General features: G+C 46.6%; 2 protein-coding genes across 3 annotated transcripts in view; both read right to left on the reverse strand.

Moving 5' to 3' along the window:
• Trap1 (TNF receptor associated protein 1) overlaps positions 1–5,677 on the reverse strand; it is a 37,797-nt gene extending 32,120 nt beyond the window's left edge. Inside the window, exon 1 of the mRNA XM_021184711.3 lies at positions 5,536–5,677. Within this exon, the coding sequence (XP_021040370.1) occupies positions 5,536–5,623 (88 nt within the window). The 5' untranslated portion in view covers positions 5,624–5,677. The remainder of the gene's footprint in view (positions 1–5,535) is intronic.
• Positions 5,678–9,097: 3,420 nt separating this feature from the next.
• Positions 9,098–14,040, reverse strand: part of Crebbp (CREB binding lysine acetyltransferase) — a 132,869-nt gene continuing 127,926 nt past the window's right edge. For both annotated transcript variants that reach the window (XM_029470633.2, XM_021184469.3), the window contains exon 31: positions 9,098–13,965. In XM_029470633.2, the coding sequence (XP_029326493.1) occupies positions 11,809–13,965 (2,157 nt within the window). In that variant the 3' untranslated portion in view covers positions 9,098–11,808. The remainder of the gene's footprint in view (positions 13,966–14,040) is intronic.

The raw sequence follows: 14,040 nt of genomic DNA on the forward strand, positions 1-14,040 counted from the left end.
CTGAATGGATCTTCTGGCCCAAAGTTCCAAAGTCCTTCCACAGTCCTCCCCAAAACATGGTCAGGCTGTCACAGGAATACCCCACTATGCTGGTACCAATTTGTCTTAGTCAGAGTTTCTATTCCTGCACAAACATCATGACCAAGAAGCAAGTTGGGGAGGAAAGGGTTTATTCGGCTTACACTTCCACATTGCTGTTCACCACCAAAGGAAGTCAGGACTGGAACTCAAACAGGTCAGAAAGCAGGAGCTGATGCAGAAGCCATGGAGGGATGGATGTTCTTTACTGGCTTGCTTTTCCTGGCTTGCTCAGCCTGCTCTCTTATAGAACCAAGACTACCAGCCCAGAGATGGTCCCACCCACAAGGGGACCTCCCCCACTTGATCACTAATTGAGAAAATGCCCCACAGCTGGATCTCATGGAGGCACTTCCCCAACTGAATCTCCTTTCTCTGTGATAACCCCAGCCTGTGTCAAGTTGACACATAAAACCAGCCAGTACAACCACAAATATTGAAGAACATTGTCAAATTTCCAGAAGACATGAAAGGCATATCATCTGTCACTCAGGATGCAAGCATAGGGACATGGAAGCAGCATACCTCTCTCTCCCACAGCAGTTAGAAGACATACAGTAGTCCCTGCTATCCTCGCCATAAACACACTTGGTGAATATGATACGAGTTAATTGGGTTTCCAGTGTGATTTAAAAAAAAAATGTTTAGAAGCCAACTGAAATGTGCAGAAAATGTGATTTTTACTGCAAGTTACAAAGCTGACCTCCAATAAGACTATTCACCAGACTCAGTTATGAAGGCTGAAACTGTCCTGGGTATAGACTGAGGTCAAGCATACTAATACACTGCGAGTGAGCTGGGATCCTCAAACCTGGAGGAAGGAAAGGGAGAAGAGTTAAGACCAGCATCACTACCCTTTAAGTGAAGATACCATGAGATCCCTTGTACATGTAGACCAGAAACAAAAGTGAACACACAAGTGTGTGCCCCTGTGTGAGTACATTCTACCTCCACATGTATTTTCTAACCCTGCCTATAATATATACTATTATATATATGTACACACACACACAATATCAATGTCAATGCTATATGTATGCATCAGTAGTCCCAGGGTGACTGATAACACCCTGGGAGCACCAAGCACCATTAGGTAGTCACTAATGGTAGTAGTCAGTCCTGACAGGCCCTTTCTCAAGAACACACCGGCCCTGGACAAACTGGAATTATTCTGCATCCCCCAATGAAGGAATGCTCGAGTGCTCTGTGGAGGGCAGAGGTGAGCCCTGAAGAACTCAGAAATGAAGATAATTTTAGTAGTAGAACCTGGGATGATCTGAGCCAAAATGTTAGCAGTAACTGACTATAGACTTCAGTCTAGCATGTATTAATCCATACTTTAATGTACGGCTTCTTCTTTCAGGGAAACTGCCATGGAATGATAAAAAGCAAACAGATAAATCACATTCAGACAGAAATGACTGACAGATGTCAGCAAACAACTATACAGTATTAGTGTCGCCTAAAAAACATTTGCTGACTTCAAAGAGAAAGTCAGTAATTTCACCATGGGGGGGGGAGCAGATCTCCTTTGGGTAGTGCTTACCACAAGCCTGATAACCTGACTCAGATCCCTGCAACCTGCAAATTGCCAAAAAAACGATCTCTCAAAAGTCATCTTCTGACCTCTGTACACACAATAACAAATAATTTGAGTGGTGCATAGTTGTAATACTAGCACTTGAAGAACTAAGGCAGGAAGACCAGTCTGAATTATATTTGGGAGACAGTCTCAAAACAGAAAAACAAAACCAAAACAACAACAAAAACCAAGCTCTCTCTGTCTACAAATTGTGGACGAGATATGAACTCTCAGCTGCCTCTCGGCACCATGGCTGCCTGTCACCAAGCTCCCTACCATGATTGCTATGGACTAACCGCCTGTAACTGAGCCTATCCTCTCTATGAAGGGAGCCAGGGACAGATGAGCAGACTTCCTGCTGCTGGTGGGATGGCCAGTTAAGACAAACCAGAACTAAGACAAAGGTCTAGCCACCAGTGCTACTTCAACAGCAAAAGTCACAATACAGTAGAAGACATGGGGTGTGCTTTATTTTGAAGATAAAAGCAGAAGACACAGTAAACAATACGGATGAGACGAAAAATTCTGCCATTGAAGGCCCAGCTGCAAAGGAGTGTGCAGACATACAGGCTGTATTGCATGATTCTCTGGTGTATTTGTCGCCCAACCTCCCCCCCCCCCCCCTCTTGCTCTGGACCACTTGCTCCAGCCCATAGGTTTTTCATTTGTTTCTCATTACCGATGGTTGTGAGCCACCATGTGGTTGACCTCCGGAAGAACAGTCAGTGCTCTTAACTGCTTAGCCATTTCACCAGCCTCTTCTCCCGTATATTTGTAAAATATATCCATCAAAAAGGTTTTGCAAAGCCAGGTGGTAGTGGTGCATACCTTTAATCTCAGCGCAGAGGCAGAGAGGCAGAGGTAGGTGGATCTGAGTTCAAGGCCAGCCTCGTCTACAGAGTGAGTTCCAGGACATCCAGAGCTACACAGAGAAACCCTGTCTAAAAACAACAAACCAAAACAAACCAAACAAAAAAATCTTTGGAAAACAAAAGGGGGGCGGGAGAACCATATACCAGATTTGATTCCAGGGTTGCTTAACTTTCTAAAATAAAGAATAAGCCAACAACTTAATATATGTGCCTGAATCAGACACTAAACACACTATCTGCATAGTATCGGTCCCCCACACCCTAAATGAAAAGCCACAAAAACCTCAACGGCAGGCAGGCCACAGTCTCCTGTTAAAGTGCTGAGTGGCTTGGGACTTACACAGTAGCACTGATAATGTGACTGTCATATTGCAGACATGCATGTGTACACACACACACACACACACCCCTAGTGCCCATGTTCCCCCCTAGCTGCAACCACATCCCTTTCCACAGGAACTGTTAAGAGTTGGCTCAGGGCCTCCTGTGTTGTCCTCCCAGGCCTGTCCTGTCCACTATTCACAGTAGCCTCTCCCATTCACCACTCACTCTCCTATCTATACTGCTCATTCCAGTGCTGGTTTGGGGCATTCCTTAATAAACTTGTTAAGATATAATTAACTCCACTGAATTACAACAGAGACGGCTTTTCATCTCATAAGCCAATGCATCTATTACAAAAGCAGATTTCTCTCCAGCCTGAGACTGGTTCTGGGCACCCTGCAGAGGCTTTTTAGTTGAGCTTTCAAGAGGAGGAAAAAAATCACCTGGAACCACTCAAGCGAGCAAGGGGTGAAAACACATGAGCTGTGAACTTCTACTTCAAAAAGATCACCCACCTTCCCTACAGATCTGTAACTGTCCCTACTAGAGCTCTGCTCATAATGGTAATCACAGGCGAGCAGTGTTCTAAGTTGTGAGATATGCTGGCTGTTTTTCTGCAATTCTTGTTGGGTTTCAGTCCCTGGGACAAGAGACTGAGGTACATATTTTACACACTAAAGCAGACCTGGCCTCTAGATTCTCCCAGTATCTCTCATTCCCTACCTGGCATACCCTGCCCCTAATCCTAAACTTTCCAGCCCAGGGGCTGGGCTGCCTTTCCTCTAGACGTTCCTTCTTATATAATCTAGACATTTTGGTGTGTGTCTCTGTCTCTTTCTCTGCCCCCTACACACACACACACCCCTTCCCAAGGCAACTTTCCTGGCCTTGGTCCTTGGGGCCAGTGAACTCGAGAGAGCAGCTTCCCAATAGACCTGCCTTTAATATAATCTAATCTGGTTTATCTCACTGGCTGTGGAGATATATCCTATCAATTACAAATGTCCGTAAATTGGAGAATTTACGGAAGACACAGGTGAGAGCTAGTTACATGGAGTGCCACTTCCTGTCTGGCCTTCTAGTTGTATCCTACCATGACAAGTTTATTACAGATGGCAAGCATGAACTTAGGAGCATCAGCAAAGACAGAAATCAGGGAAGCTCTGGAGAAACAATGACTCAAACAACCAATCGACCAATCAATCAACAGCACGGGGTTCTTGATAGCTGATACTTCCCTGAAGGAACACAAGGAAGCAGGCTGAAATCTTTAATGAAGTGGCAACCTCTCCAATAGGAAATGGATACAATGTATGTATTTTCTCCACCTAAGACCCAGGGAGAATTAGTGCCACCACAGCAGCAGGCAAAGTCGGTGAAAAGGAGCACCAATGTTGCAAATAAAAAACTTGAGCAAGACTCCAGAGTCAACCTTTGGCAACAGACTGAGCAAACCAGCCAAGGTTGAGAAGGTGTTTGCAGAACACGATGCAAAGATACACAAGAAATCAGAGAAGATACTGATCCACTGTTAAGTAAAAACAGCTTCTCTGTAGATAGAAATCACAAGAGATGTCTTCTACACTGAGCTCTTTTTTTTTAGTATTCTCCGTGGTACTGGGGACCAATTCAGGGCCTTTGCAAGCCAAGCACAAACTGCCTTTGGGGGCTCTTTTTGTTGTTGTTTTTGTTTCGTTTTTAAAGACATACTCAAATGTTGGAAAAGATACTATGGGTCAATCAGTTTTGCTACTAGAGGACACATAGACAAAAGTATTTTGAGCACCTGGCACAGTGGCACACTTTAATCCTACCACTCTGGGGAGCAGAGGCAGATGAATCTCTGTGAGTTTGTGACCAGCCTGGTCTATGTAACAAGTTCCAGGCCAGGCAGAACATATGGTGAAACCCTGTTACCCTCCCCACACCCAATAAAAAACTGAGGTGAAGTTTGGCAGATTAGCTAATACAGAAATAAAAGGGCAAACTCTGAAACCGAAAACATGTTCCTAAAGATTTAAGCAATCGCTTACTCAAATCTGTTAAACACTGTTAACGATATTTGTGGCCAAGAGAACATTTAGTGGAGGATGAGAGCGACAAAACTTCGTAGCCATTGGGAAGCTATGTATATGCGAAACAAAAATGTAAGGAATGCCAGAAACGTTAAGATTCTTTAGCACAGTTAATACTTGACTTGAGCCCTTTTATGTAAAAATAGCTGTAAATACGTATAATTTAAGTGTATGTAACGCTAACACCTTCACTGTTACTTGAGTGAGGGGTGGTAAAGCATAGATTAAGGTTATTCTCTCTCCTTTCCTTTCTCTTTCAATTCCAGGGATCAAACACCGGGAGTTCACTGGCTCCCTGAAGTCCTGGGTAACCGTTGGTTTTGCTCACCGTAGTTACCCCAGGGCTTGACTTCTGCGAGACCTGAGCTTGTGAACAGCCGCGTGCAACGAACTTGTCAACCCAAGCGCGGAAGCGTCTGCAATCAGGATTACCAGGGACTGACGAGAGCACGCTGTGGCTGTCCCCAACTCGGCTCCCTAGAAGCGACCACACTGTCCTACTCCCCGCCCCACTTAGCAGCCCCGGCGCAGTGCAGTCTCCCGCCGGTCTGAGAGTGTGCACACTGCCTCAGACGCCGCCTCTGCGCTCTCGTGCCGCGCTCACCTCGCCAGACTCCAGCCAGCGCGGGCGCCCGCAGTACAGTCTGCAGCGCGCGGCCCCACAGCAACACAGCTCGCAGCTCGCACGCCATGCTTCTGTTCCCAAGTGTGGCGAACAGCCTACCAGAGTGGTGAGGGGGCCTTCCGCGGGGGCGGCTCAGTGACGTCATGGCGCGCGACGGGCTGTCCAAGGCATTGCCTGTGCGAGAACGGGAACGCAGCAAACCGCAGCGCGGGGACCCTGAAGATGGGACTTTTTGACCTTGGATCTCAGTGACAAGGTCGCTGATCCCTTGAATTGTGCGTGTGAGGGTTATAGTGTCCCCGGCCCGCGGTGCTGGCTGTCCCTAGGCGGGAGCATCCCATTCTCGAGATGTCACTACCCAGCTCGAGTGTGGATCCCCTGAAAAACTCTTACAGCAATGCCAAAACCTACACTTTGACAAATTTTAGGTTTGACTGTTATTCGCCAAAACGTGAGCTCAGTAACCAACACCTTTGGACTTACCCGTTTATTGTGATTTTCTCCCTACTGGAAGCTTGTTTAGGGATCCAGGCCACAAACCTTGTCTCTAAAGTTTAATCCAAACTCCAGCCACCTCCAGAGCAGGTCGCTTGTCTCAGTCCTAACCTCAGAGTAAGGCCCAGCGAGGACCTTTCTGACAGGTTCTCGCTTGATTCTGACACATGTCAGATACATTTTCCTATGATCAGATTTTACTAAAACATTACAGCGATGGTCTAGCTTGTTACCAGACACTAGTAGCAAGAGCAGTTAATTCCTGGATCCAGAATAGCCTTTAAGTGTTGGTATAGGGCATGTTTAGTTACTGTTTTAGGTTGACAAGGATAGCTCCCACGCCGGGCGTGGTGGCGCACGCCTTTAATCCCAGCACTTGGGAGGCAGAGGCAGGCGGATTTCTGAGTTCGAGGCCAGCCTGGTCTACAAAGTGAGTGCCAGGACAGCCAGGGCTACACAGAGAAACCCTGTCTCGAAAAACCAAAAAAAAAAAAAAAAAAAAAAAAAGGATAGCTCCCACATTGACTTTATAGATGGAAAATAGATAAGAATGGGCAAATATGAGGACAAACTTTAATACAAGCTCTGTATTTAAAGTGCCTGTTGCCCTGATAACCCCAAGAAACTGACAGAGCACTGTGTGCCTGTGATCTCAGTGCTGGGGAGACAGAGACAAGAGAATCCTTGGGTTTTGCTAGCCAACCAATCTATCTGATTCTGATGTCCCATGTTCAGTAAAAGACCATGTTTCAATTTAAGGTGGAGAGAGCACCTGAACACCTCACAATTCCTACCCCTAACCCCCAGCCAGTTCTGCTCCTGCCGGGCCCACATTCTCCACAACCAGCCCCATCCCTGCTCCCTAGTGTCTTTTTCCATGGTCACCCTTAGATCCTCACAGTTCTAGCTTCTGCCCCCAGGTTCTGTATTACCTCCTCTAATCTGCCTGAGTCCCAGTCATCACACAGAATAGCTTCTCTTGATACTAGAGGTTTCATTCTTTTAATTCTCCATTCTGGAATCATCTCTGCAGTCAGAAATGACATACTCAGCTGGGTGTAGTGGTGCATGCCTTTAATCCCAGCACTCGGGAGGCAGAGGCAGGCAGATTTCTGAGTTCGAGGCCAGCTTAATCCACAAAGTGAGTTCCAGGACAGCCAAGGCTATACAGAGAAACCCTGTCTCAGGAGAAACAAAACAAACCAGAAATGACATACTCATCTGTAGATATGGCTTGAGAATATTAAGAAAGGAGAAGTGACATTTAGCAAAGGAAGGGGAATCTGGGCTTTAGTTAAGAATGGGGATGTAGGTTCTGCCCAGTATAAACTTCTTACATTCCAGGGAAACCAACTCTAGGCCTACCTGTGGCCCACCACCAGGAAACTAGTTTGGAACCCATGCATTACCAAGGGAAATTCCAAGGGCCATTTACACTCTAGCACAAACTGTAGTGATTGCCTAACCGTGGTCCACTTCAGATACCTCTTAACATCTGCCCCTTGATCTGCCTGGTTCCACTTCTCAGAATGAAACTTGTAATACTTCCTTCAATGTTCACTCCAGGAGTGAGTGTGGAAAGTTAAAAGTTATCTTGTTAGTGGCCCATACTTGTGCCAAGGACTGAGAAGTTCTGGGCAATGTTTGAGATAATAAAGGATTCTTGGCAGCAGGAGGAAAAAATATCCACAAGAGATGACAGGAACTGTCACTCCTGTATCCCCCCCACCCCCCTCCACTGGTTGCATTCAGTGGACTTTCACAGATCTGTGTGCCCATATTCTCACTTAACTTGGAAAGTTCCATATCCTTCAAGGAGCCTCTCCCTAATTCCATAGATAAACCTACACATACTGAAAATGTAAATTTCCTTGTGGCAAGAGCCACAGAATACAAGATGAAATACCTAAAGGCCATTTCAGTTTCCAAGCCTCTAGTATAATTTTTTGAATTTTGTAGAGTGGACAAAGTGTAGTTTACTTGGCTCAATTCTGTGGATAGCTAGGCTTACTTGACTCCCTCTGAATTTTTGTTTAGTGAAAAGTGAATTGTCAAAGATTCCATAAATCTTTTTTCCAATGGTTTTTTTTTTTTCTTTAAAAGATTTCATGTATGTCAGTACACTGTAGCTGTCTTCAGACACACCAGAAGAGGGCATTGGATCCCCATTACAGATGGTTGTGAGCCACCATGTGGTTGCTGGGAATTGAACTCAGGACCTTTGGAAGAGTAATCAGTGCTCTTAACCACTGAGCCATCTCTACAGTCTCCATAATCTATAAACACTGAACATGATGAAAGCAATGTTTTAGACAATATAGATCAGCTGCAGTCCACATTCACTCACCAAAATTCCCCGAGGGCCTATTTTTAGTTTTGGCTTTGCACCATTTCTTTATTATCTGATCCTTATATTCCCCACCGTGTGCCTAGAATGTGCAACAGAAATTAAACATGACCAGTGCATGTAAGACACATCCAGCTCCTCTGTTATCTTCAGTCAGATGGGCAGGCAGACTATCCTTATCCCTACAATCCCCCAGGCTGGCTACAGCGTCTGGACAGACCTGCTTCCCTGTACACTGTTCTGTTATTCCTGGCATCACAGTGGCCACCAACACACAATCAGCTTAATTAGAAGTGTATATTCCCTTTCGTTTTTAAATACCAGCTTATTTTGTCATGCATCACCAACAATCTAGTTGATTCAAAACCCATCCTTACCACTTCCCCATGAGATAGTTCTCTCCCTATGTAACTGACATTTCCTATGTACATCAGGAAGGCCTTAAACCCACCTGCCTCTGGCTCTTCTCTGATTAAAGGTGTGGGCTACTACACCATGCTAGCCTCATTTAATAGAAACCAAAACATCTTTGCACTCCAATAGTGTAGGAAAACAGCATGTTACCTGTGAATGTAATATTCAGTTCCTAAATGCTAGTGTTTCTTAGAGCCTCAAATGCATTTAAGGATACTAGGATCTTCAGTCACTGACTGGTAGTTGAGCTAAGGCTAAGGGGACCATTAGCCAATCGGAACCATCTTTGAATCCAAGCAGTTTTACCAGCTTTTATTATAAACACCAGCACATTTCAAGTTCCCTCTTTTTGATCACAAATATAGGACTTTTTTCTTTTCCTCTTAAGTATACAGCATGAGACACAGTGTCTGGGCACTCCAGCTCTTACAGAAATTTCCTTAGGACAAAATTAGGGATAATATCCACAGCCCACTCTCAGCCACATCCTTTGACATCCAAATGGACAATTGCATAGGATGCAGAGTCCAAGGAGGTTGGTACAAAGCTTTGAATTTCAGGATAGCCTGAAAAGGATGTCCCCAGTGCCCACATTAAAAGGCTACACATTGTCAAGTGCCACCTCCTGAGTGGGGCTGAGAGCAACTCCTCTGAGGCTCCAGTTCCTCTTCTTGTTTGAACACATGGCTTGGGACTTCCCAATTGGCAGCAAAGGGAATTCTGAAGAGAGCCAAGAATGTGCAAGGACCCATCAACTTGAGCAAAGACGAGCATCACCTCTGGAGGACTTGGGACAGGGCTTAGTTGGGGATGTTAGAGGATGGTCTATTCCTTACCTGCTCTTATCCACAGCATTAAAATTCAAGATTCAAAATTCTACACTGAAAACTCTAATCTCGAATAGCTTCAAGTTTAGATTTCCAAGCACTGGGAATTTTGAAAATACTTTTGTGAACTTAAAAGGCCAAAAGGAAGGCTATTTGGGTCATGATTTCTAAATTTAGCAGCCCCCCAACCCCATCTAGAACACTCTTTTGTTGGAAGACAGGTATTTAAAAAAAATTCCCTGGGAGCAGCAGACTAGGGGTAACAGTCCCCCGTCAGTGGTCCTCCTCTGAGAGTGACAGTTACAGTATTCAGGAGCTACCACCCCCTGCTCAGGAAGGTACCTGTAACTCCATGACTCCATAAGTGGGTAAGACCATCAAGTAGCAGCCCCCAGGGTGGCACCAGGCCTGCAAGGCCCTAATGAGGCCACATGGGGCAGGCTGAACTTTTGGGGAGGGGAGGTCAGGAACCACCTCAAGTCCCTGGAGCACCCTTTGCATTGATTGTGGGATCTGGGTAGAAAAGGGGGGGGGTCTGAAAAAAAAAGGCAGGAGCCCTCCCCACAGGGGCAGCTGACCAACAAAGAGGAGGACAGGAAGAGTGGGCTGGAAGCAAAGAGCTGTTTCTGACCCAGTGGTGATAGTCCTTCCTGGCATGGGTGACATTCACCTGTGAGTACTAAATATGCAAGGTGGTCCTGAGCTGCCCCTCACTGTCTGTGCAAGGAGCTCACCTTTCCTCCCTCAGTGGCCACAGTCTGGGATAGTGCCCAGCTGCCACTTGCACTGCAGCTATGACTGCAGCCCCGACCTCTCCACTCTGAGCAAACAATCAGAACCATGTCTTACAAAGAACAGACTCCAAAAATATATATAAATAAATAAAAACCTTAAACATTCTTACAGGGATCTTAAAGAACAGAATACATGTTAAAAACTTCAGTAATTTATATCAATTTTAAGCGATACTTTATATACAATGGGGAAAAAAACACATGCATAGTCCAAATACAATGTTGAAAACAGCATTTTCATAACAAAAAAAAAAACCCCGAACACTAAGTGTTAATACCATGTACATGAATTCAAGAAGGACCACCCTTTTTGTCTGTTGCACACAGTTTATTTAACAATATGATATAAGAAATGAGTTGGTACGTTACCATTCTATACAGTGATTGAATCTTCTTGAATTTTCTTATTTATAGTAATTATAGCGCTTGCATGATTTACACTAGAATTGCTTTTCCTCATTTCAAGTTTCACATAGAAGAAAGAAAAGAGTGCTTCTTCTCTATTAACATTAGCATGGTCTAAGAGAGTGATCATCCCTATTTTTGTCTAAAACCAGTTTTATCAGAGAAACAAAGCAACAATTTCTACATCTGCAAGACAAGAGGTTGGCTTAAGCCAGCATGTATAGATAGATGTGTGTGGGTGTGTACATGTGTGCACGCCGGAGTCAATTCCTATCATCCAGGGGTAATACTTGGAGATGCCCACAGAGTTCACTATAGAAAAAAATCTTCCCGCAACATCAGCTCGTTATCGGGACACATTATAAGATGCATTATTTCTGGAACCAGTTTCTGAGTATTATTTTTCTTCTCACTTTTAAACATAAATGTTTAAGTCTTGAAAATACAAATAAAAAATATGAATATAATGAACTTGTTTTTCCCATTAAAAAAAGGCATGAGTCACCAGCAATGACGACAAAAAGAGTCCAAACAACCCCCCACCCCCAAAACAAAACAGAAAAAAAAAAAAAAAAAAAAAAGAGAGAGAGAGGAAAAAAAGCTGAGAGAAAGACACCAGATATTTAAACCAACTGGTTTTTAACAAAAAAATATATTCTTTGTATTGTTTCTTTAAACATCAATCTGCCCTTCCACGCTTGGGAGTCACAGTCCCATCTAGGCTTAATAAAAAGAGCCCAAATGCCTGAATTTTCAGTACAAAAAGTCCAAAAACATGAAAGGGGAGGGGGAGGATAAAAACAAAACAAAAACCCCAAAACAACAAAAAGAAAAAAAAAAGAAAAAAAAAAAACCCCAAAAAACAAAAACAAAAAAAAAAAAAAGGAAAAGGGGGAAAAAACAAAACAAAACAAAAAAAAACCAACCCCAAATCCCCAAAACAAAACAAATACCCAATGCTCTCATAATGCTACAAACCCTCCACAAACTTTTCTAGTGTGTCCCCCGTGGTGTCACCAACCAGGGACAGTTCACTGGACAGTGCGCTCCTGTTGGGGGTGTTCAGCTGGGGAAGCATTGCACTCTGTTCAGGGTTCCCCAGGTGTCCCTGATCCATGGAGCTGGCCATGGTGACTGCGAGTCCAGGGTGAGGGGAACCAGTCTGGGGTGAAACATGGTGTGGTGAAGGCTGGGGCTGTATCCGTGGTGACGGGCTGGAATGTGGAGGTTGGGATTGGGGCCGTGGAGACTGCACAGGGGCTGGAGATCGCACCTGGTTACTAAGGGATGTGGCGATCTGCTGGCCAGGGAGATGTGAGGCCTGTGGCTGTCCTGAGAGCATGTGCTGCTGGGGGCTCATGGGGTTCGGCTGGCCTGGTGACCCAATTTGTTGCTTCATCTGCTGCTGCTGCAGAATCCGTTGCTGCAGGGCCTGCTGGATATTAGGGGTGCTGTCTGCCCCTAGCCCAGGCTGCCCCATCTGGCCAAGTTGTCCCATTGGAGCAGCCATCTGGCCCATGGAGCTGCCCTGGATGGGGAGGTGCTGTTGCATGCGTTGCTGCTGCATGGCTGGGGCATAACCTCCAGGTCCTTGTGGCTGCTGGAACTGGCTGTGTCCCGCCATGCCCCCGGCCAAGCTGGCACTATTTTGTTGTTGCTGCTGCTGCTGCTGTTGCTGCTGCTGCTGCTGCTGCTGCTGGTGCTGTAGCAGCTGTCTCCTCACCATTTCTCGGTACTGTGGATTCATGTTTGCCATGTTGGGGTTGTGTCCTGGGTTCATGATGTTCAGAGCTTGTCCCTGGGGGTTCAGGCCTCCCATTGCTGGTTGTGGTGGAGGCACACCAGGCCGTGGCACACCAGCTTGCATTGCGTTCAGGTTTTGCAAACTAGGCTGCTGGTGCATGCCAGGCTGGGGCTGCATACCAGGCTGGGATTGAAGTCCGGGCTGGGGCTGCATGCCAGGCTGATTGGCCACATACTTGGCTGTGCGCTGTTTGATGAAAGCTGCCATTAGCTGTGGGTTTGATTTAAGGATGTTCAGCACCTGCTGCTGCTGCTGAGGAGAGCTGGGTGACTTTAGGGTCCGAAGCAGGTCTTGCAGGGCACTTGGCGAGATGCTCCTTGGTGGCTGCACATTGGGCATCCGTGGCCCAGCCACTGCTGCCTGGGCCTGCATGGACATTACAGGCCTGGGCATGCCTGGCATCGGTTGCTGCTGAGGGATGGGTGCCTGCTGCCACTGCCCAGGTGGCATACTAGACATGACAGGCCCACTGACTTGGTTGGGACGGGGCACATTCAGGCCCACAGGAGTCATTTGGCTTCCTGGGGTCCCCATACCTGCACGCCCTGGGGGCATGCCATTGTTGATGTTTGCTCGGTATAGGTGCTGCTGCTGCTGGGCCTCACGTTCAATTTGCCGGGCTGCTTCTACTGCTGCAGGTGGGGGCTGGGCAGGGGGTGGGGGAGCTGGCACCTGGTTGGTAGGCTTCCCAGCAGACACTATTGTTGGGGGCTGAGTCCGGGCTACATTAGGGAAGCCAGCTGGTGACATGTTAACAGGTGAAGGCTGAGGCTGGGCTGGGGGCTGTGGTGTTTGGGGTGTGCTGGGCTGCTGTGTAGGAGTCCCGGGTGGTGCTGAGGTAGGAGAAGGCAAACTCTGCTGAGGCACATTGCGGGTGTTCATGGTTGCCATTCGCCGGCGCATGAGCTGAGCCTGCTGCAGGCGATGCTGGATCTGCTGCTGGCGGAGCTTATGTTTGATGTTGAGGCAGAAGGGCACAGGGCATTTATTTTCTTGGCAGTGTTTGGCGTGGTAGCAGCAAAGAGCAATGAGCTGCTTGCACACTGGGCATCCTCCATTAGTCTTGCGCTTGCAGCCCTTGGTGTGCTGCACGACTCGCTTCATCTTCTGGCAAGACGGCAGTGAGCAGTTGGCATTGCGACACTGGCAGGCATGTACCAGGGACTGGATGCAGCGCTGGATGCTGAGACGCCGGGATTCCTGGGGGCTCTTGGACTGTGGCTCACCCTGACTGCTGCCCTCATCATCTAGGCCTAGCCCCCACTTCACCATCTTATGGGTGTGGCTCTTTGTGTTGTAGCAATTGATACAAAGGTCATAGTCCTGTAGACAAGAGGAACAGACCAGCATTAGCACAGGCCCAGCATGAGCAGATACCCTTAGGCAAGGGGCACATTG

This window comes from Mus caroli, unplaced genomic scaffold, assembly GCF_978045245.1.
Source record: "Mus caroli unplaced genomic scaffold, Mus_caroli_1 scaffold_17, whole genome shotgun sequence".
Taxonomy (NCBI): domain Eukaryota; kingdom Metazoa; phylum Chordata; class Mammalia; order Rodentia; family Muridae; genus Mus; species Mus caroli.